At 53.7% G+C, this 22,891-nt stretch overlaps 4 protein-coding genes and 1 pseudogene across 8 annotated transcripts; 3 read left to right on the forward strand and 2 right to left on the reverse strand.

Moving 5' to 3' along the window:
• Window positions 1-530: 530 nt before the first annotated feature.
• On the forward strand, window positions 531-2,203 carry LOC149914153 (uncharacterized). The gene has a single exon (XM_090127819.1). It carries the CDS (start codon window positions 1,146-1,148, stop codon window positions 2,136-2,138), a length of 993 nt encoding a protein of 330 aa, XP_089983945.1. The 5' UTR covers window positions 531-1,145; the 3' UTR covers window positions 2,139-2,203.
• A 2,164-nt stretch (window positions 2,204-4,367) lies between these two features.
• Window positions 4,368-7,239, forward strand: LOC149914154 (leukocyte immunoglobulin-like receptor subfamily B member 3A). Of its 4 annotated transcripts, XM_090127831.1 has the most exons (6): window positions 4,369-4,599; window positions 4,673-4,708; window positions 4,826-5,104; window positions 5,587-5,721; window positions 5,947-5,984; window positions 6,537-7,239. In XM_090127831.1, the coding sequence occupies exons 1-6, from the start codon at window positions 4,476-4,478 to the stop codon at window positions 6,672-6,674; spliced, it is 750 nt and encodes a 249-aa protein (XP_089983957.1). In that variant the 5' UTR covers window positions 4,369-4,475; the 3' UTR covers window positions 6,675-7,239. The 4 variants fall into 4 exon arrangements, with proteins under 4 accessions (XP_089983958.1, XP_089983957.1, XP_089983956.1 ...); XM_090127830.1 differs by having other exon boundaries at window positions 4,370-4,599; window positions 5,587-5,984; XM_090127833.1 differs by lacking the exon at window positions 6,537-7,239 and having other exon boundaries at window positions 4,403-4,599; window positions 5,832-5,947.
• A 1,932-nt stretch (window positions 7,240-9,171) lies between these two features.
• On the reverse strand, window positions 9,172-11,622 carry LOC116241636 (osteoclast-associated immunoglobulin-like receptor). 2 transcript variants are annotated; one of them, XM_090127812.1, is made up of 7 exons: window positions 11,540-11,585; window positions 11,431-11,466; window positions 11,035-11,313; window positions 10,643-10,954; window positions 10,385-10,525; window positions 10,247-10,284; window positions 9,172-9,882 (listed from the first exon to the last, which is right to left on the reverse strand). In XM_090127812.1, exons 1-7 carry the CDS (start codon window positions 11,568-11,570, stop codon window positions 9,745-9,747), a joined length of 975 nt encoding a protein of 324 aa, XP_089983938.1. In that variant the 5' UTR covers window positions 11,571-11,585; the 3' UTR covers window positions 9,172-9,744. The 2 variants fall into 2 exon arrangements, with proteins under 2 accessions (XP_089983938.1, XP_089983937.1); XM_090127811.1 differs by having other exon boundaries at window positions 11,431-11,622.
• Window positions 11,623-12,158: 536 nt separating this feature from the next.
• On the reverse strand, window positions 12,159-20,155 carry LOC149914155 (platelet glycoprotein VI-like). The gene is made up of 8 exons (XM_090127508.1): window positions 20,074-20,155; window positions 16,183-16,242; window positions 16,071-16,109; window positions 15,676-15,954; window positions 15,253-15,594; window positions 15,009-15,173; window positions 14,580-14,617; window positions 12,159-12,946 (listed from the first exon to the last, which is right to left on the reverse strand). The coding sequence occupies exons 1-8, from the start codon at window positions 20,153-20,155 to the stop codon at window positions 12,800-12,802; spliced, it is 1,152 nt and encodes a 383-aa protein (XP_089983634.1). The 3' UTR covers window positions 12,159-12,799.
• A 403-nt stretch (window positions 20,156-20,558) lies between these two features.
• LOC149914156 (T-cell-interacting, activating receptor on myeloid cells protein 1-like) lies at window positions 20,559-22,527 on the forward strand (annotated as a pseudogene).
• Window positions 22,528-22,891: the final 364 nt, after the last annotated feature.

Raw genomic sequence — 22,891 nt, forward strand, 5'->3', positions numbered from 1 at the left:
TTAGGATGTGTAGAGGTGAAATCAGAAAGGCTGTTGATGTGGTCTATCTAGACTTCAGCAAGGCCTTTGACACTGTCTCCCACAGCATTCTCCTGCAGAAGCTGGCAGCCCGAGGCTTGGATGGGTACGCTCTTGGCTGGGTAAGGAGCTGGCCGGGCCCAGAGAGTGGTGGTGAAAGGAGTTAAATCCAGCTGGCGACCGGTCACGAGTGGTGTTCCCCAGGGGTCGGTGCTGGGGCCTGTCCTCTTCGAGATCTTTATTGATGACCTGGATGAGGGCATCGAGTGCACCCTCAGTAAATTCGCAGATGACACCAAATTGGCTGGAAGTGTGGATCTGCCTGGGGGTGGCGAGACCATTCAGAGGAAACGGGACAGGCTGGAGGGCTGGGCTGAGGCCAAAGGGATGAGGTTCAACGAGACCAAATGCCAGGTCCTACACTTCGGCTACAACAACCCCAGGCAACGCTACATGCTTGGGGCGGAGTGGCTGGAGGACTGCATAGAGGAAATGGACCTGGGGGTGTTGGTTGATGCTCGGCTGAACATGAGCCAGCAGTGTGCCTGGGTGGCCAAGAAGGCCAATGGCATCCTGGCTTGCATCAGAAACAGTGTTGCCAGCAGGAGCAGAGAGGTGATGGTTCCCCTGTACTCAGCTCTGGTGAGGCCGCACCTCGAGTACTGTGGCCAGTTCTGGGCCCCTCACTGCAAGAAAGACATCGAGGCCCTGGAACGTGTTCAGAGGAGGGCAACAAAGCTGGTGAGGGGTGTGGAACACAGGCCATATAAGGAAAGGCTGAAGGAGCTGGGAATGTTCAGCCTGGAGAAGAGGAGGGTCAGGTGAGACCTCATTGCTCTCTATAACTTCCCGAAGGGAGGTTGTAGTGAGCTGGGGGTCAGCCTCTTGTCTCGTGTCATTAGTGATAGGACCAGAGGGAATGGTGTCAAGCTAAAGCAGGGGAGATTCAAGCTGGTGCTCCTACCACCCCCAAGGCTTATCTCTTTGTGCCCTCACCTCTTGGGGACAGCGTGAGACTGGAGGTGGCACCCACACCTTCACCCCCAGCTAGGTACCAGCCCCCATTTGGGTGCCTGCAGTGTCACCCACAGGTGGCAGTATCATCACATCCCTTCCCCATCGCGGTGATGCTGAGGATGAAGGCACCCAAATCCCTTCACCCCTCAGATGCTGAGTTGGTGTCCCATGGGAACCAGCCATCTGCCAGGGTTGAGCTTTACCAGGATGGACTTCTGAGATCCTACAAGGACGTGGACAAGCATCAGGTCATGGCTGAGTTCTCCTTGGTTTGCGTAAAGCTGGAAGATGTAATGAAGGATTGGTGCCAATACTGGGTTTTGGAGCCACCAGGAAGATCAGAGAAGAGTGTCCCCATCGAGTTGGTGGTGACAGGTGAGGGTTATGGGGAAAGCAGATGGCCCTCGGCATTCTCCACAGGGCCATGTCCTATCTCTGTTCTCCCTCTGCATCCAGATAGTCAATATTCCCCACCTGACATTTCCATGAGCCCTGACAAAAGCGTGGCAGTGGGGACCAATGTCACCATCCGCTGCTGCAACCAGGGATGTGGGGGCATCATCTTCCTGCACAAGGATGGGCACTCAGCCCCTCTCCAGAACCAGGACCCCGGTGATGAAGGCACGGCCACCTTCATCCTTCTTGCGGTGACCACAGCTGACAATGGCACCTACAGGTGCTCCTACCACCCCAAGCCCTACCTCTTTGTGCCCTCACCTCTTGGGGACAGCGTGAGACTGGAGGTGGCACCCACACCTGCACCCCCAGCTAGGTCCCAGCCCCCATTTGGGTGCCTCCAGTGTCACCCACAGGTGGCAGTATCATCACATCCCTTCCCCATCGCGGTGATGCTGAGGATGAAGGCACCCAAATACCTTCACCCCTCAGGTGCTGAGCTGGTGTCCCATGGGAACCTGGTGATTGCAGTGGTGAGGGGCTGTGCTGCTGTCCTCGTTTTTGCCCTTGGCATCTTCTTTGTCATCGATGCCTGCAGCCTCTGGATACGGAGAGATGAGAGTCCGGGTGCTGACGTGGGTGCTGGAAGACCCCATGTATGCCTCTCCACAAGGCATCTCATCTTTGGGGTGCACTGTGTGGGTTAGATACACATTCCCTATTTTGGGCTCCCTGATGCTCTCTTCCCCTCTCAATGATTCCCAGATCTTTTCAAACCCAACACCTTCAAGTCCCCACCAGTGCCCCCAAATGCTTCCCAATCCCACCAAATCCCCAAATGCTCATCTCTAACAACAGTACCCTTTCTTTGCCCTCAAATCCCTTAGCACTCTTTCATACACGCAAATCCTTCCTGATCCACCCCATATCCAACATCAGCGCTGTGGGATCCCCACATCTGTCCCAATTCACCCCTCTCCTACAGATCACCTTCAAGCCCCCTGACTCCCATTCTGTCCAACGTACATCTCCTATAGGTTCCTTCATAGACCATTACCATCTCTGTTCTTTCTCTCTTCCTTGACTGTCTTATTAAACAGGTTTTTCTCTCAACCTCTGAGTTCCAGATTATTTGTCCTCTCATCTTCTCCCCCATCCCTCTAGGAGCAGTCAGTGAATGATGACAAATGCCTTTCTACATTTTCAGAACAGCCTTTCTCATCACTTGAGCAGATATAAGCAGAAGGACGTGATTACAAGCTCAAGAACTGAATGCAGAGGAGCCTCCTCCTAGTCAGCAGTCAAATCTTCAGTCCGTCTCAAAAAATCTCCATCCAGTCCCTAAACACTGTTCAGCTCCAAAACACCCTCACCACCCCAGTATCTACATCCAGCCCCAAAAAGTCTCCTCCACCCACAAAATCTCCACCCACTTCCCAAAATCTCCATCCCCCAGAAATTTCCAGCCACACAGAAATCTCCATTCACTCCCAAATTCTCTATCCAGCTCCACAACCTCCATCCAGACCACTAATACTTCGTGCATCCCCAAATAGCCATCCAGACCCCAAACACAAAATCTCCCTTCACCTCCAAACTCTCCATGCAGACCCCGAATCTCCACCTATCCTCAGATCTAAGCCTCCCTGGATTCTCAAGCCCCAAATGCCCCTCAGAACTCACTGGGACCCTCAAACCATAATGAGACACTCCAACACCCTACTTATGTCCCCAGAACTGAGACACCTTCGACTCCCAAGCCCACCCTCCCTGTTACCCAGTCTTACCCACCAGAATCCCAAATGACCCAAATCTAACATCCCCAAAGCCTTTCCAGTGTGGCCCATATCATTCCCAATCCCACCAAATCCCTCAAGGATCAACTCTAACCCCCAAATCCTTCTTTATCATCCTCAAATCCCTTCTCACCCACTGGCACACAAAATCTCTCCCAAGTTTTAGCACTGTTTGGAGGGTGGTGAGCAGCTGCGCTGAGCATCGCTTGTTTTGTAAATCTATAAATATAATCACCTGTCATGGGTTTATGATTTTTGGTTACTGGCATTCCGCATCATAACTTCATGTGGCACACTGAGAGTGAAAGAGCTAATGCTCCAGTTCCATGGATCGTGGATAGTTCCAGACACCTGGTTCTCCAAAGAGAAGAAGAACTGAACACCACGCACCCCAGAGGACATTGTGCTGTTCTGTTATCCGTTGTCCATTCAGAGAAAGAAAGAACTGTTGGCAGTTCATGAGCTGTCCTCTCTTTTCCCTTTCTGCTCCTCCCAGCAACGTGTGTGCTCCCTAGTCATCTCAACTTCAGCATTGGAGTAAGGCCTTTGGTTTTGGACACACTCCCATTCTATTTGATGTATTAGCTTCAATTTCAGTTATATTGTATTACACTGTACTGCAAATGTGTTACATTGCATACTGCTATCTTTTCTGTTAGTAAATTACCTCTTCTCCTGAGATTGTTGCTACTGTTCCATCTCCCAACCTTTTCCCCATTATTCCCTTTCCCCTTTCCCAGGGCATGGGTCATGGCTCCCCCCACAACACCAGTGACAGAACCAGGCCAAACCGGCCTGTGTACCATGCATATTGCCATTACTATGATTTCTCTCTTCCTTTTCTGCCCTAGTAAATTGTTTTCTATTGCAACCCATGAGTTTTGCACTCTCTTGGTTGATTCTCACACAGTGCACCAAGAGTCGGGTCAGTGAGTGAAGGGCTGTGTGGTGCTGAGCTGCTGGCAGCTGACAGCACTGCAGTCCTTGTGGTACCAAAAGTGGGACCCAAAGGGTGCAGATCCCGACGCACCACTGAAGCCACGTGTGCTGTGTTTGGCATCCCATGGGGGACACCACACGAGGCACGTGCTGGCAGAACTTTGGGGACAGTCAGTGACACTTGAGGGGTGATCGCCTGCGTGGGACACACAAACAGGGTCTGTGTGCAATGCCCTGTGTGTGTCAGCCAATTGAGGACAAAGCATTGTCACCACAAATGGGGGAAATTTGTCACGAGGTGGTGACATCATGGCATCCTGTCCCCAAGGGGAAATGAGATTGCCTCTCCGGCCACTTCCTGACCCCACTGCAGTCTCTCTGTCCCAGAGCTGCTCCTGCCTCATGGCAACAATGGCGCTGGCCCTCATCCTGGGTGAGTGACAATGGGGACGTGGTGCCACGGGGGTTGGTGGCCAGGTATCTGACCAGGACCGTGTCCCTTGCAGGTTGGTGGCTGGTGGCAATGAGCAGAGCACGGCATTGTGAGTATGGGGACAGAGGAAGAATGGGGAGAGTGGGAGGGGAGTGTGTTCAGGGTGCCATCAGAGTTGCAGGGGAGGGTGTGCAGGGACAAGGCTGACTGCTGTCCCCTGTCCTAGTGCCCCGACCCTCCCTGTCGCTGCACCCCAGCCAGGAGGTGTCCCTGGGGGACACTGTCACCCTGCGCTGCCACCTGCCCCGAATGCCTGCCTGGGTCCAGCTCTGGTTGAATGGAACTCTCAGATCTGACAAGCAAAAAGACAAGGAGCAGGATACAGCTGAGTTCTCCTTTGCTGTCACAAACCTGGAAGATGCAGGGACATATCAGTGTCGGTACCAGGTGTCAGAGCCACTGTGGACATCAAATAGGAGTGAGCCCGTGGAGCTGGTGCTGACAGGTGAGGGCACTATGGACACCAGCTGGCCCTGGTGTCTTCTCCTCCCTGCATGCAAACCGCAGCTTCCCCCAACTCGGCATTTCCCTGAGCCCAGGGAACATGTGGCAATGGGGACTGATGTCACCACCCACCGCTGGAATGGGGGTCATGGTGGCACATTCCTCCTGCACACAGCTGAATGCTCGGACCCTATCCTGTGCCAGGATCCCACTGGGAATACTGTGGGTGGGGTACAGAAACCTTCACCCATTCAGGGGGGACTCTGGCCTCTGCCAGCACCAGTACAAAATCCTACAACCCCAAGGATCACACATTTGTGTCCTCACCCCTAGGGGGCAGCATGATGATGGAGGTGACACCCACACCTGCAACCCCAGTCGGGTCTGAGACCCCATTTGCACGCCCCCAGTGTCACCCATGGGTGGAACTGTCCCTGCATCCCTGCCCTGTGATGTTAACACCCAAACACTTGCACCCCACAGGTGCCCAGGGGCGGTCCCATGGGAACCTGGTGGTGGCGGTGGTGAGGGGCTGTGCTGCTGTCTTGGTCTTCAGCCTGGGCCTCTACTTTGTCCTCGATGCCCGCAGCCTCTGGACAAGGAGAGATAAGAGCCCTGGTGAGGAAGTGGTTAAACGGTTTCCATCCCTTAAAGATCCTCTCAAGTGCCCTGCCTCCTCTTTCTGTCCTCAGTTGAATTCCCCAAGTGCCCTTTTCCATTCCCTACAGATCCCCCCAGGTGTCCCCTACCTGTTCTTTGATCCCCTACAGATCTTTAAGGACCACCAAGTATTCCATCGAGACCACGTATCCTTCATCTTTCAACTTCCTCTTTTTGATGCAGTTGTCACCCCTGAAATGCTTAAGTCAATGTCAATCAAGGTAAGTGTCTGTGTCAGTGGACCCCAAGTCCCAGTTCACCCCTTGGGGCACACAGAGAACATCACTATGGAGACCCACACCCTTCCCATGAGGCCCACAGATGAACCCCAGCCTCATATGGCTTACTCTGACATTTATGTGCCCCACATCTATCCAGCTCATGGGAAATCCAAATCTGCATTGAGGAGAACCCTCAGCCCACAATCCTAAGTCTCCAGACCCACACAAGCCCTCCAAGCCTTAATCCCTCCCAGAACATACAGGCACATACAACTTGAGAAGAGCGGACCTAAATGCACCCACACAGAATCCCAATGACCCATGGGGAATATAAAAAAAAAAAAAGCCCCTCTATTCCCCCGGTCCGTAGGTACCCCAAGACCATAGCTGGACCCCAAATATCCCCCTTGCAGACCCCCCCGGTACCCCCGCAGAACTCCAGACTCACCCTCATGGTCACATCCCCCTCATACCTTCACCAGAGGCCAACCCTCAGCCCACCCATCTTGGGGAACCCCATGGTAGCACCCCACTCTCCTCCTGTATCTCCAGGTGCCCCCCAGGGACAGCGAGGATGTGACTTACGTCGAGATGCCAGCTGCCATCCCGTGCTCCCAGACTCCCAGTTCCCCCACCGCCAACCAACCCCCCGTTATCTACACCACAGTGAGCACTGAATTACCGTGCTGATGGGCCTCCCAGGTGCCTCATTTTTGGGGTGTGTGGAAGGGGACAGACCTCAAGTTCCCTGCTTGGGACTCCCTGATGTCCTCTTCTTATCTCAGACCAGCTGATCTCCCCAAATCTAACACTCCCAAATTCTCACTGGTGCATCCAAAATACTTCCCACTCACACCAAATCCCAAATGCTCATCTCTTACCCTAAAATCCTTCCTTATCCCCTCAAGTACCTTAACACTCCCTGAGACGTCCAAATCCTCTGCTGTCCTGTCCCAGACACCACCACCTGACACATTCCTGAGACACCCTTATCTGTGCCAGTCTTCCCTTCTTACGGAAGTCCCACAGAATGTCCTTTCCTCTCCTTCCATCTCCTACAGATTTCCTATAGATTCCATGTAGACCCCCCAAAATCCCTTGCCTCCCTTTCTGCCCTGGTTGTATCCTTGGTCTTTGGGTGTTGAGCAACTCCTTTGTGCATCACTTGCTTTGCAGAAGTATATACATCTATCTGATTAGCAGTACTGTTATTTCTCGCTTCCTTTTCTGTCTCAGTAAATAGATTTTATCTCCACCGATGAATTCTTCCTCATTTTCTCTGGTTCTCTCCCCAGACCCACTGGGAGGGGTCAGTGGGAATAAAAGCTGTGTGGTGCTGAGCTGCTGCTGTGTGACAGCACTGCACTCCTTGCAGTCCCTCCCTCCCTCCATGCACAGGACGTGACACTCACCTGGTGCAGCTGTCAGATCCCCTCAGTGTGGGAAGGTCTGGTTGTGACCTCCCAGCTCTACCCCAGGAAGGCTCCATGCCAGAGAGGTCCGAGCAGGGACAAGCCCTGGCTGCCTGGGAAATGCCGGTGTTTCAGCTCCCCTGTTCCCGAGGAGCTGAAAAGGTGCAGTGGCTGCCCTTCCCTCCTGAGAACTGGTTGGGCTCAGAACCACCCAGTGTGTGCTGTGTTGGGAGCAGCACTGCTGACAGCCCAGAAGGAGAGGCACTGCATTCAACACCCTGCTGATGGAAGGCTGACATCCTGGCAGGAACCACGGACAGCCCTGCAGAGCCAATTCACTGCTGAACGGAATGCCACTCGGCGATGCTGTGTGGTGCTGTCAGAACCAGCAGATGAGGAAATCATTCTGTGGACTGAATTAGAATGACAGGAAGAAGGAGTGGACTCCTCTCCTCTCCTCTCCTCTCCTCTCCTCTCCTCTCCTCTCCTCTCCTCTCCTCTCCTCTCCTCTCCTCTCCTCTCCTCTCCTCTCCTCTCCTCTCCTCTCCTCTCCTCTCCTCTCCTCTCCTCTCCTCTCCTCTCCTCTCCTCTCCTCTCCTCTCCTCTCCTCTCCTCTCCTCTCCTCTCCTCTCCTCTCCTCTCCTCCCCTCTCCTCCCCTCCCCTCCCCTCCCCTCCCCTCCCCTCCCCTCCCCTCCCCTCCCCTCCCCACCCCTTCCCTCCCCTCCCCACAAAAAAATAATAATAAGCAAACACAACCCAAACTCTGCTTCTTAAACCCGCAGACCAGTGTGAGCATCAGTCAAGCTGTGTCCTGACAGATAAATAACCTTGGTGGTCATTAAAAACAAAACAGCAGGCATGTTTGGCCTGACCTCACAGCTGTGTCACTGTCCTTCAGCCCTGATGTCAGTGCTGGGTGCTGTGAAATTATCAAAGGATTTGCAACATCACTGTCAGCAAAACCTTGTGCCCAAGAGCTGCTTCTGCTGGAATGGAATAAAAGAAAGGTAAAACCTTCCAGCAATGGGAATCCTGGCACCCAAAGGACGGACAAAATACCCCAGAATTGCGAATCCTACCAAAAAAGGCAGGCAAAAATACTCTAGAATGGGTATTTTTAACACCAAATCCAGGATAAAACACCCCAGAAGCAGGAATTGGCCTTCGAATTGAGAATTAAGCCCTCCAGAAGCATAACTATAAAACTGTGCAGAAGAAGAAATCCTCCCCAAAAAGTAGCACAGACCTTTGTAGAAATAGGGATCCTGCCCCAAAAGGCAGGATGAAATATTCCAGACTGGGAATCTCCTTCCAGGAGAACAGGAGAAAACCATCCAGAAGTGGGAATCCTCTCTCAAACGCAGATAAAACCTGTCACAAATGACAATTTTCCCCAACAGTTGGGATAAATACATCCACAAGCGATAATTCTACCAGAAATTAGGGTAAAAATGTTTGGAAATGGCAAATCTTCCACCAAAGGTTGGTTGAAACTCTCCAGAATTGAGAATTATCCCCAAAAAAAGGAATAACAATTTTCAGAGGTAGAGGAAGGGAAAAACCTTCCAGAAATAGGAATCCTCCCTCATGAAGCAGAATCTAACACTTCAGAATCAGAACTCTCATCCAGGAAAGTGGGATAAAACGCTCCAGAAATGGGAATTATGTCCCAACTTCACTGTGGGCCGGGTGCTGGTTTGGGATGTGGAGCTGGAGATGCGCACATGGGAAGGGGACGTGTGTGTGCTGTAGGGACAGACGTGGCGCTGACGTGGGGCACATGGTAAGGACACACGGACACAGGGAGGGCCTGGAGAGTGCAGGCACGGGGAGCACATGTGCACCGTCCCTCTCAGGGGGTTTGGAGGCAGGTGAATCTCTCTCTGTCTCCTGAGTCACACCTCTCCCAGCCAGCAGGGACAGATACTGCGATGGAGTCAGCCAAGGCTCAGAGCAGGAATACACGTCCATTTCCTGAGAGCTTCTCTTCAGAGCACTGCTTTGGAATGAAAAACTGTCCACAAAGTCTTGTTGCTCACCTCCCGCATTCTTTACCGGTCTCAGAAAACATGCTAAGGACACCCATGTGCAGCACTGTGCACATCTACTGGTGTACACGCGTGATGCTGCAGACACCAAGGAATGGAGTTAATCACGGAGTGCACATCTGGGTGTAACTGTTGTGCACATGTGACGGTGAACACGTGTGACACATAGGAACACATGCAGTGATACATGCATGCAGTGCACACGTGACGGTAAGCACACACAACACACCTGCACTGTGCACGCTGGCAGTACATGTGAGCACATAACACACACGTGTCTGTGCACACGTATGGAGGCATCAGTGATGCCTCCCAACTGCTACCTCGGCGTAGATAACAGAGGGCTGGGGGTCAGCGGGGGGGTTGAGGGGCGGAGTGCTGGGGGTCACAGCTTGCAGCTCCATGTAGGTCAGACCCTCGCTGTCACTGGAAGGCACCTGGGACACAGTGGGAAGGCAGAGTGTCAACCTGGGGGTCCCCAATGTCCTTTGGGAGGGACACCGCGTGAGTGATGTTTGGGGTTCTTCCTACACAGTGTGAAAGTGGCCCATGGGATCTGAGGGGTATTTTAGTTTTGGAGGGGCCAGGGGAATCTGAGGGCTCAGATTTGGGTGTCTCCACAATGCGGATTTGGAGTTCCTCATGGTCTGGGTTTGGGGGCTGTCCTTAACATTAAGGCAAACCATATGAGGCTGTGGATCCCCTGGGATCCCCATGGACAGGGTTTGGGGCTGTGAATGGGATCAGGACATGTTCCAAGGGTCAGGCCGGAGTTTGGGGTTCCCTGACCTGGACACTTACCTGGAATTCCATGTCCTCAGGCCTTTCTGCAGGGGTGCCTGCATCAAAACAAGGAGGAGAATGGGATGGGGCTATGGGGGTAAGTGGAGACTTTGAGAGGATCAACTGAGAAATAAAGACGCTTAAACCCTTCCCCACCAGGGCACTCATCTCTCTGTATCCGACGTCTGCAGGCACCGAGGAGGAAGAAGACAACAAGGACGAGGATGAAGACAAAGGCAGCAGTGCAGCCCCCAGCCACTGCCACCACCAGCATCCCATGGGAACTGTCTGCAGCACCTGTGGGGTCCGGGTGTTTGGGTTATCACATCCTCAACCACCACCTCTATAGGGACAGGAGGTGACACAGCCACTCATGGGTGGCACCAAGGGTACTCAAATGGGGTAGAGACCCACCCGGGTGTGCAGGTGTGGGTGTCACCTCCAGAGTCACGTTACTCCCAAGGGGTGAGGACAGAAAGGGGTGACCCCAGGGGCGGTAGGAGCACCTATAGGTGCCACTGTCAGCTGGGGTCACCCCAAAGATGGTGAAGGTGGCTGTGCCCACCACATTGGAGTCCTGGCGTTGGATGGGGGCTGAGTACCCATCCTTGTGCAGAAGGAAGGTGGCCCCATAGTCCTTGTTCCAGCACTGGATGGTGACATTGGTCCCCATCTCCACACATTCCTCAGGGCTCAGGGAAATGCTGGGTGGGGGGAAACTGCGATCTGCATGAGGGAAGGGACAGCAGTGGGACACGGTCCTGTTGGGAGCAAGCAGAACCATCTGCTGTCCCCAGTGCCCTCACCTGTCAGCACCAGCTCCACAGGATCACTCTTCTCTGAATCCACTGCTGACCAAGGCAGCCGGTACTGACACCAATATCTACCTGCGTGCTCCCGATTTGTGTTCAAGAAGGAGAAGTCTGCAGTGTCCTGCTTCTTGTAATTGTAATTGCGGTATGTTTGATGCCCTTCCTGGTACAGCCGGACCCAGGCAGCCAGCTGGGGCAGGTGGCAGCGCAGGGTGACATTTTCCCCCAGTGACACCCCCTGGCTGGGGTGCAGTGACAGGGAGGGTCGGAGCACTAGGACAGGGGACAGCAGTCAGCCTTGTCCCTGCACACCCCCCTGTGTACCTCTGCTGGCACCCTGACAATGCTCCCCTCCCTCTCTCCCCATGCTCCCCCCATCTCCATACTCACGATGCTGTGCTCTGCTCGCTGCCACCAGCCACCAACCTGCAATGGACACGGTTCTGGTTCCACACAGGGCCTCCAACCCCCTTGGCATCACATCCCCATTGTCACACACCGAGAATGAGGGCCAGTGCCATTGGTGTCATGAGGCAGGAGCAGCTTGGAGACAGTGAGACTGCAGTGGGGACAGGGAGTGGCGTTGGGCTGCTGCCAGTTCCTCTTTTGGACAGGATGGTGTGATGTTGCCAACTGATGTGGCAATCACAGCCCAAACGGGAAGTGGCACGTTGGGGTCCCCAGAAATGTTGTACACATGGAGCTGTGCAAATAGTCCCCGCTGGTTTGTCCTTTGCAGTTTGTCCGGGCTTGGGTGTCACACACAGAGTTCTGCCAGCACATGGTCCTGCACTTTTCCCCCCATGGAATGCCAAACACAGGACATGGCTCCAAAGGGGTGTCCCCCATGGGATGTCACATGTGGTCCCCAACACGTCCAGCTGGCTGTCCCTACGCACTTCAGGTACCACACTCCGTCCCCACTGTGCTTTCCTCCACCATCCCCACTGGGGGCAGTAGCAGGGACCTTTGGGGATGCAGTGGCACCACGCAGGCATAGGATGTGCTATGGGCACACAGGCACAGTGGAGCACACGTGTGGCACAGACATGGATCAACTCTAAGGAAATGTTTTGGCAGTAAGGAGTAAGAGTTTTGGCAGAGAAGGAGCACACGTGTTACACCAATGTGGTGCGTACCTGCTAAGGACACACTTGTGCATTGCTGTGGTCACACACAGGTTTACAGACATGATCTCACACACAGATACACAAAGGCAAGGCGTTACACAAGCAGTACATCTGTGTGTACATCTATGCAGTATATTTGCAAAACACAATTGTTCACCTCTACTCATTGATTCCCAACCCATCCCCGAGCTGCACCCGCTCACCCCATGCAGCTCTCCTCAGAGTTCCATTTCTCACCCGATGCCATATGGTGTGGGAGATGCCTTTGGCACTGCAGGTCAGCTGTCCTGGTTTGGTCCCCTCTCAGCTCCTGGTGCCCCCCAGCCCCTTGCTGGCAGCACAAGGCAAGAAGCTGAGAAACGGAACCACTCTCAGCTCTGTGCAGCACTGCTCAGCATCAGCTGAACCACCTCTGTGCCATCAGCATTGGTTTTCTGAAGCCAAAACTCACGGGACACAAGGAAGCAAATCAGCTTTATCCCAGCTGAAACCAGGACAATACCCCGCCATGTTCCATACAGCTTACATCAGGCTCAGGTCCCACTGTTTCCCATGCAGCCTAATTAACCACCATCTCCTATCCTGTGTTTCAGTACACATACACACACAGCATTTCCGTGGTCCCTTGGTCATCCCTGTGAAGTGTTGGTGGAGCTCATTGAGTCCATGGCTTTGGGCTCCATCAGCAGCGCAGGGTGCGCTTGGTGGCTGTGACTCGTGGTGTTCGCCAGGGGTCGGTGCTGGATCTGGTGCTGTTCAACATCTCCATCAGTGACCTGGACAAAGGGATGGAGTCCACCCTCAGCAGGTTTGCAGGTGGCACAAAGCTGGGAGGAGTGGCTGACACACCAGAGCTCCATGCTGCCATTCTGCACCATTGGGTTGTGCTCTCTTGAGTGGTGTGCAGTGACTGGACGAGGGGCAGTGGGCACAAACTGGAGCTCAGGAAGTTGCATCAAATCATGAGGAAGAACTGCTATACTGTGTGGGAGACAGAGCACTGAAACAGGCTGCACAGAGAGGTGGTGGGTTCTCTTTCTCTGCAGGTAATTAAAAGCCACCCGGATGCTTTCCTGTGCAACCAACAGCAGGGAAACAAGTTGAGCAGAGAGGTTGGATTTGGTGAACTCCAGAGGTCACTTCCAACCCCACGCCTGTGGGACTCTGTGCTATGACCTGGCTGAGAATCTGGGCTAACCACAGGGCCTGTGGCAGGGGTTGGATCAGCCAGTGTTTGGTGGAGGGATTTAAAAATGTCCATCAACACTTGGCACTCCTGTGGAGCAGAGAGTGCCCGTGTGAGGAGTTCCCGCGGTGAGGGTCCTGCAGTGCCAGAGTGATGGCACTGCTGAGCACAAGGAGCACATGGCATCCATGGCCGCTGTCACACGAGCACACGCTGCAGACAAACGGGCAGAAGCATCCAGAATTGCAGGGCAGCCCTCAGAGGCGAGAAGCAGCGCCAGCGCAGTGAAGGGAACAGCCCTGAGAGCTGTGATGGATGGCACCGAGTGAAGGAACAGCTGAGCGCTGTGAGCAGCAGCTCTGAGGCTGCTGTACCGCTGAGAGCAGTTGTGTTGGAACACGCTCTGCTCACAGCTGTCGGGATCTCCACCCATACTATGAAAGGGTGCTGAAGGATTGGATGGCAAGGAAAGGAGGCTGTGGTTAGAGATGAGCATTTAGGGGTTTGGTGTGATTGGGAAGCACTTGGGGGATCTGGCAAGGACTTGAGGGTGCTAGATGAGGTGAGATCTGGGAATCATTGAGAGGGAGCTCAAAACATTGAATTGGGTTCTCTGCCACTGTGCATCCCAAAAATGAGACACGCTGGAGGGAGGCCTTGGTAGGGTCTGCCAGCACTCACGTTAGCATTGGTAACTGGGGGCTGTGGAGTGGTGGGTCCCCCCATGAGGCGGCATCTCCTGGTTGGCACAGATCAGTCCCTCACTGTCACCAGGGGTCACTTGGAGACAGTGGAGAATGGCTGCGGAGCTCCTCTGTATGGAAGTGAGGAGGGACAGCTCTGTGGGAAGTGTGAGTGGTGATCGTAGTTGGTGTGTTTGGGACCTGGGGGGGCTTTGATTTGGGGTGTCATTGGTCCAAAACTCTCAAAAAGGGATATCCTTTGTGAGGGTTTTTGGGGTCTCACTACATAGTTTGGGGCTGCTCACATTATCAGGGGGTTGATTAGGGCTGGGAGATGCCTAGGGTCTCCAAAAAAAAGTCCTCCAAAAAAACTTTGATCTGGGGCCTGGGGAGCTCTCCACAATGCAGATTTGGGCTTCCCCATGGTGAGGATCTGGGGCTGCGCATTAGTGTAGAGTAAGCTGTATGAGGAGGAGGGTGCAATTGGAGGATGGGGGCAGGGTTGGGATTTAGGATCCCTCACCTTTAGGTTTCCCTTACCTGAAAGTGCATGGCCTCGGCGATGTTTGTGTCAGCCCCTGTGTGAATACAGGAGGGGAAGAGGGTTGGGGTTATGGAGGGTGAAAGGGAAGTGATGCTTGTAGAGCATGTGGGGACATAGAGGGAATGGCAGGGGAGTCAGGAGATACTTGAATGAATTTCTAGGGGATCAGTAAAGGATGGACATCCGTGCACAAGATGACTGGGGTAATGTATGAGGGCTGGAAGGGGAAATAGAGGGATATGTGGGGGCATTTATAGGTGATGGAAGGGGAGCAGGGGACACTTGGGAGAATCGATAGGCAACCTGTAGTGGATCGAATGGCACACCTGGTGCATTCTACAGGAGAAGGGAAGAGGAGGAAGGGGACAACTGGGGAGTTCTGTAGGACATCAAAACCATCTAAGACTTTCCCCACCAGGCCTCACATCTCTGTATCCAGTGCCTGTGGGCATCAATGACAAAGAAGATGCCGAGGCCAAAGATGAGGGCAGCAGCGCAGCCCCTCACCACCGCCAGCACCAGGTTCCCATGGGACACCAACTCAGCACTGTGGGATGCAGGTATTTGGGTGTCTTCATCCCCAGCATCACCTGCAGAGGGATGGGATGTGATGACTCTGCCACCCATGGGTGACACTGGGGGCAACAAAATAAGGAGGCTTGAACCTACCTGGGGGTGTGGGTGTGGGAGTCACCTCCAGCGTCACGCTGCCCCCAAGGGGTGAGGACACAAAGGGGAAGTTCCTGCTGCGAGAGGAGCACCTGTAGGTGCCAGAGTCTGCCAGGGTCACTCCAAAGAGGAGGAAGGAGGCCGTGCCAGCACCATCAGGATCCTGGTGCTGGACAGGGGCTGAGCACCCATCCTTGTGCAGGAGGAGGGAGGTCCCGTTATCCTTGTTCCTACATTGGATGGTGACATTGGTCCTTGTCTCCACACAGAGGGTGACGTTGCTCCCCATCTCCACGCATCCCTCCCGGCTCAGGGAAATGCTGGGTGGGGGTGAGTTGTAATCTGTGTGCAAAGAAGGGACAGCAATGAGACATAACCTTGTGGGCATCGACCAGGGCCACCCATTGTCCCCAACACTCTCACCTGTCAGCACCAGCTCCACGGGGTCACTCTTCTGCCATGCCCCCCATTCCTCTGACACCTGGTACTGGCACCGATATGTCCCCGCATGTTCCTTACTTGTGCTAACAAAGGAGAACTCTGCCGTGTTCTGTACCTGGTGCTTGTACATGCAGGAGAGGAATCGTTCTTCCTGGCAGAGCCGGACCCAGGCAACTGGCTGGGGCAGGTGGCAGCGCAGGGTGACATTGTCCCCCAGGGACACCCCCTGGCTGGGGTGCTGCGACAGGGAGGGTCGGGGCACTAGGACAGGGGACAGCAGTCAGCCTTGTCCATGCACACCTTCCTCTGCCCCTCTGATGGCCCCCAGACAATGCTCCCCTCCCCTCTCCCTGTTCTCCCCCCATGTCCATACTCACGATGCTGTGCCCTGCTCGCTGTCATCATCAGCCACCAACCTGCAAGGGACACGGTCCTGGTCGCACACAGGGCCACCAACCCCCATGGCACCACGTCCCCATTGTCACTCACCCAGGATGATGGCCAGTGCCATTGGTACCATGAGGCAGGAGCAGCTTTGGGACAGAGAGACTGCAGCAGAGACCGGGAGTTTCAGGAGAAGCAAACTCATTTCCTCTTTGGGCACAGGATGGAGACATGAAGTCTCCACCTCATGTGATAAATATCCATAATGTCTGGTGGCACTTTTGGTTTCCCAGTGACAGACACACAGCACTGCACACAGTCCCTGTTGCTGTGCTCCACACAAGCTGTTACCTCTCAAGTGTCACACTCAGACCACAAAGGGCTGCCAGCGCGTGGCCTTGCACTGTCCCCCATGGGATGCCAAACACAGCTCCCATGGCTCCAATGGAATATCCCACAAGGCGTGCCACATGCTGTCCCCAACACGTCCGGCCAGCTGTCACCATGGATCAGCAGCAGTGACCACCTGGGGACACAGTGACATCTGCACAGATGGGGAGTGCGCACACTGAGGGCACTGAATGATCACAGTGCCCGATAGGGCAGTCCGTGCTTTTCTGGGGTCTCCAGGGCAACAGAGTCAGAGTGAGGGAACAGCTGAGTGCTGTGAGCAGCAGCTCTGAGGCTGCTGTACCGCTGAGAGCAGTTGTGTTGGAACACGCTCTGCTCACAGCTGTTGGGGTGTCCAGCCTTCAGCCCCACGTTGGGCACCACAAGGACTGCGGTGCTGTCACCCGGCAGCAGCTCAGCAACACACTGCCCTTCTGTCACCAAGCCCCCTCTTTATGGGTTGGGGAGGGATTCAAAGAAAGACAAAACTCATAGGCTGAGATAAAAACTATTTACTCAGACCAAAAAGGAAGAGAGAAATAACCGTAGTGGTAAAAACATTTCTATGCTTACTAAATCAGTGATGCTCAACACAACTGCCCACCGCTCTCTGACCAGTGCTCCAACTTGGGAAGGATTTGCAGTCCCTTCTGCAGTGTGTGTCAAGAGATTTGGGGAGTACAAGTAAGGATCGTGGGGTAAGAATTGAGCATTTAGGTATTTGGTGTCATTGTGAAGTGCATGGGGTCTCTATGCATGGCATTTGGGCGTTCCACTATTGCTTGGGATGCCCATGGGATCTGGGGGCTGTGCAGGAAGTTTGGTGATTCCCTGAGACTTAGAGCGTGCTGCAGACTACTTGGGTGCTATTTGCTCAGATCTGGGGATGCATATAAGGTCTGGGTGTGTGTAGGGCTGGAAGAACACGAGAGAGGCTGGTGGATTACATCTGGAATTCGTACTATTTTGGGTTTCCCATGGGCTGGATTTGGGTATGCAGTATGAGGCTGGGAGTCTCTTGGGGTCCATAGGGACAGGGTTTGGAGTTAACAGTGGTGTTTTGGGGGAGTCTCCAAGAGGGCAAGTTCATTTTATGGATTTGATGTCTCAGACATTGTCCTGGAAGTGAATGGCTTCAGACTTCCTGGATGAGGGGGCATCCGTATAAAAATGGGGAGGGGAGCAGGATGGGGGTTATGGAGGGTGCCAAAGAGTACAAGGGGGATCAGTAGTGCATGGAAGTGGAGGCAGGGGAAAGTTTAGGGGATTGATCCACCTGTATGGGATGAAGATGAGGAAGGACACAGCTGGAGGGAGGGATAGAACTGCCATGATGTCACCTCCCCATATGACAATTGTGGCACGCAGATGACAGTGCACACATCTCCTTTACAGCGCCCCACACAGGCTGTCACCTGTCAGCTCTCACAAACTGTCCACAAAGCACTTCCTGAACGTGGCCTGCCACTGTGCCCAACATGGGGTTCCAAACACAGCACACGTGGCTCCAATGGGGTGTCCCACACGGAATATCTCATGTGATCCCCAACACATCCAGGTAGCTGTCACCGCATATTTTGGGCACCACACTCTGTCCCCACTGTGCATTCCTCCACCATCCCCACTGGGGACAGCAGCAGGGACCTTTGGGGACACAGTGACACCCACACAGGCATTTGTCAGATGCTAAGGACTAAGATGTACATCGAGGAACACCTGTGGTCTGTTGTGTTGGATTGGTACAGATTGTGGCATCCCACAGCAGATGTGGTGGGGTTATTGACATAAATCAGAAAAATGTGTTGTCCTTCGTAAACGGTGGCTGGATTTTGGGGTGGATTGGTTGGCTTTGGGATTCTCAACCGGTCGTAATGAATGTATGGTGGTTAAGGAAGAGATGTTAGAGATGAGCATTTGAGGGTAATTGATGTCATCCAAAGGCAACTGATGTCATCTACCCGGGCTTCCACAGTGTCCTTGACAAGATCTCACACCACACCCTCATCTCAAAATGGGAGAGAGATGGATGTGAGGATTGGGCTGTCCTGGAGAGAAGGAATTGGTTTGGAAGTCGCAGCCAGAGGGCTGTGCTCAACGGCTCCATGTCCAGTGGAGGTAGTGTTAAGTCGTGACCCCCAGAGGTCCCTCCTGGGAGCGCTGCTCTTCACCACCTCTCTCACTGACAGAGATGATGGCATGGGGTGCAGGCTCAGCACTTTGCTGATGGCGCTGAGCTGAGTGCTGCAGTCGATAGGACAGAAGGAAGGGATGCTGGAAAGGACTAACAGAAAGCACATTCTTGACTTTCTGTGCTGTGCTTGGTATGCCCAAACTCTGGCAGTGCTTTGCTGACACACCGCTCTATCGTTTTCATGAGAGAGTTTGGCTACACATCCGTTTTTGGCCAAGCTGTTGTTGTGAACTCCCTTGTTTTTGACCTTGGGAAGGTGAACTGCTAACCCAGCAGGCACAAGGGGTGTCTGAGGGGAGCCTGGGAGTCATCTTCATCATCTTCATGGTGGTCATCGTTGCTCTTTGCCAATTCAGGACTGCCACCTCCAGATGAGTCTCACCCCCATCCCTTCTCCAGCGCTGAGGGCCAACACTTTCACTCCTCAAAACAGACCTTGGAATCAGAGCAGTGATCAATCTGATTCTTGTCCCTCTCACTGCGTCTTGTTTTTCTCCTCCTCCGTGACGAACTTGAGTCACCGTCACTTTGGAGGATTCTCCCCTTAGCTCCCAGTTTCTGCATGATATTGAATGAGAAGAAAGAGATGTAGGAAGAGATGAAGAGTTAAAAGCCCAAAGGGAATATGTGGAATTTCAGTGCAGTTTAGACAGAGCAGTGTAGTATTCATTCCTTTCTGCCTTCCTCTCTTCAGCACTGCCTTCTTTCGGTACTCCTGACTCTTCTTCCCATCTTCATTATCCCCCTGGTAGACCTAAACGGGTGGAAAATATATCTGGGGGGTTCTTGAATTGACACGTGCATTTTGGGGATTGTTTTCTGAAATTATGTCTATTTTGGAGCATGGGAAAGAGGAGGGAAGAGAGGGAAGGAGGGTTTGTGCCACACAGTGTGGTCTGTGTGGTGCACAGAATGGAGGAGGAAGCTTAAAAATAGAAAAGGGGAAGTCCTGTGGGCTGAGAAAATGGCCTTCTAGGAAAAAATTCCCCAGGAAACAGCAGATGGTCTGAGTAGAGGTTGGATCAAAAAGACCATTTTATATCTCAAGCTCCAGCGATGGAGTGACTTTAGTCACTGTAGGTGGGATAATGGTTGTCCTGAGGGTAGGTTGTGTCCTCTCCTCAAATTTCCCACCAAAGCCAGGAGATCTCTGCACTAAAACTGTGGGTGGCTGACTGTACTTTGCAAGCACCAAAGGAGTGCAGGCAACAAAGAACTTTGTATTCTTGGTCGAAGGAAAAGTACTGCGCAGAGTGGCTTGCTGGGAATATCCCAACAGCCTGTGATCTTTCTTCTCTCCTCTTTTCCAGAGCTTCAAAAGAAAAAAGAAAGGCATCTCCCAGGTCGGGGTTGGCCTCTCAAGGGAAAGCAAAGAGCATCCATGGAATTGGGTGAACCACTCTCCCTCCTCTCACCTGTGAGTTCTTCTGCCTGTCCTGGTGGCTGCTGCTTCTCCAACCCAATAAATCTGGGGTACTTCTGGGACTGGGGCCACATCGAGATCTGACTCCAGAGGTAGTTATGAGGTTCTGAGGTCTGGAAAGGCACCGTAGCATTCAGAGCTGTGCTTTGAGATTTGGAAGTTCATTGAGAGGTAGAAGTGGTGCACTGGGTGGGAAAACTGTTTGACTCCTACTTGAAAACAGAGACATATTTTGTTTTCTTGGAGATGATCATTGTGATTTTCCCCCCATCTGAACCTGTTTGTTCGTCTGCCCTTCCAGATGTGAGGTGCAAGGTGGTGGCTTCTGAGCCTCCATGGGGGACTCTGTGCTCAGCTCCTTCCGGTGCAGCATGGAGAGGAATTGGGTGGTGGGACCACGTGTTCCCCAGTGCACATGTCAGCATCAGCATGTGTCCATATTGGAGTGGGTGTCACCGTGTCCCCAGAGATTGCAGATGCTGTCCCCAGTGGGGATGGCAGAGGAAAGTGCAGTGGGGACAGTGGGTTAAGTGCAGGCTGCACATGTTGTGGAATGCGTGCAACATCCCATGTGTGACACCCCATTGCAGCCATGTGTCCTGCAGTTGGCATCTCACAGGGGACAGCCAGCAAGGCCACGCACTGGCAGCCTTTTGGGCACAGTGTGTGACAGCTGACAGGTGGCAGCTTGTGTGGGGCACCACAAAAACAGTTGTATGAACCAGTCCACGTGTGCCAGCCCATGCTGGGCCCCATGGTGCCACCACATGGGGAAGAGAATTGTCAGATGAGGAGGTGACATCATGCCATTGTGTCTCCAAGGGGAAGTGAGAGTGGATCTCCAGCCACTCCCCGTCCCCACTGCAGTCTCGCTGTCCCCAAGCTGCTCCGGCCTCATGGCACCAATGGCGCTGGACCTCATCCTGGGTGAGTGACAATGGAGACGTGGTGCCACGGGGGTTGATGGCCCTGTGTGGGATCAGGACCGTGTCCCTTGCAGGTTGGTGGCTGGTGGCAGCGAGCAGGGCCCAGCATCGTGAGTATGGGGACCAGGGGAAAATGTGGACAGAGGGAGGAGAGCATGAGCAGGAAGCCAGCAGAGGGGAAGGTGTGCAGGGACAAGGCTCACTGCTGTTCCTTTTCCAAGTGCCCAGACCCTCCCTGTCGCTGCACCCCAGCCAGGGGATAGAAGTGGGGAGCAATGTCACACTAAGGTGCCACCTGCCCCGTCCAGCTGCCTGGGTCTCGCTGCACCAGGAGGGGGTTTGGACGTTGTCCAGGTACATTGACAAGGAGCAGGACATGGCAGAGTTCTCCTTCCCTAGCATAATGAGGAAACACGCAGGTACATATTGGTGCCAGTACGAGGTGTCTGGTTATGAGGACATATCAGCGAGGAGTGAGCCCGTGGAGCTGGTGCTGACAGGTGAGGTCACTGGGGACAGCAGATGGCACTGGGCACTCCCAACAGGACCATTTCCTATTGCTGTCCACTCCCCTTATGCAGATCACAGCTTTCCCCCACCCAACATCTCCCTTCACCCCCAGGAACGTGTGGGGACAGGGACCAATGTCACCATCCGCTGCTGGAACAAGGACTATGGGGCCACCTTCCTCCTGCACAAGGCTGGGTGCTCAGCCGCGGTGCAACGTCAGGACCCTGATGATGCTGGCACGGCCTCCTTCACCTTCTTTGGGGTGGCCCTGGCAGACTCCGGCACCTACAGGTGCTCCTCCCACCCCTGGCATTCCCCCTTTCTGTCCTCGCCCCTTGGGGACAGTGTGACATTGGAGGTGACACCCACACCTGCACCCCCAGGTAGGTACCAGCTCCCATTTGGGTGCCTCCAGTGTCACCCATGGGTGGCAGTGTCATCACATCCCTTCCCCGTGGCGGTGATGCTGGGGATGAAGACATCCAAATAACACCTGCGCCCCGCAGGTGCTGAGTTGGTGTCCCATGGGAACCTGGTGGTGGCAGAGCTGAGGGGCTGTGCTGCTGCCCTCGTTTTTGCCCTTGGCATCTTCTTTGTCATCATCAGATGCCCGCAGCCTCTGGATACGGAGAGATGAGAGTCTGGGTGGGGAAGGGATTTAATGGTTTTGATCTCCTGCAGACCTCTGTAGATCTCCCCAGTTGTCCTCTTGCTCCCCTTCCATTCTTCTGTAGAGTGCACCAGGTGTACCTTTTGATCCACTATTGGTTTCATATCGATTCCCCCAAGTGTTCCCTGCCCCCATCCCATCTCCTACAAATCCCCCCATGTATCCCCTGCCTCCCCTTCCAGCCCCTATCAATTATCTTATCCACCCCTCCCCTACAGATCACCTCCAGAGCCCCCTGACTCCCATTCAGCCCAACGTACATCTCCTATAGATTCCCTCATAAACCATCACTGTTCTTTCTCTCTTCCTTGACTGTCTTATTAAACCGGTTTTTCTCTCAGCCTCTGAGTTCCAGATTATTTTTCCTCTGCTTCTCTCCCCTATCCCACTGGAAACAGTCATTGAATGATGAGAAAGGCTTTTCTACACTCTGAGAAGAGCCTTTCTCATCACTTGACTGCAACTCTCAAGCGTGAGAAGACAAGATCCTCTGGAGAAAGACATTCCCTCACTCTGCATTCTCTGTCTCTGCTTCTGCTCTCTGGTGAAGGCTTTGGGGAAAAGCACTGTGAGTCGGGCAGGGCAGCGCAGGGTGCACGGCAGTAAGAACTGTGCATCAGCCCTGAAGGCACCCAAGGGGGGATTTATTTTGGCACGGGATGGAAACCGTGAGTCTGCCTGAAAGGTGACGGGGGAACGGCCCT

Source organism: Phasianus colchicus, chromosome 31, assembly GCF_987193195.1.
Source record: "Phasianus colchicus chromosome 31, bPhaCol1.hap1.1, whole genome shotgun sequence".
Taxonomy (NCBI): domain Eukaryota; kingdom Metazoa; phylum Chordata; class Aves; order Galliformes; family Phasianidae; genus Phasianus; species Phasianus colchicus.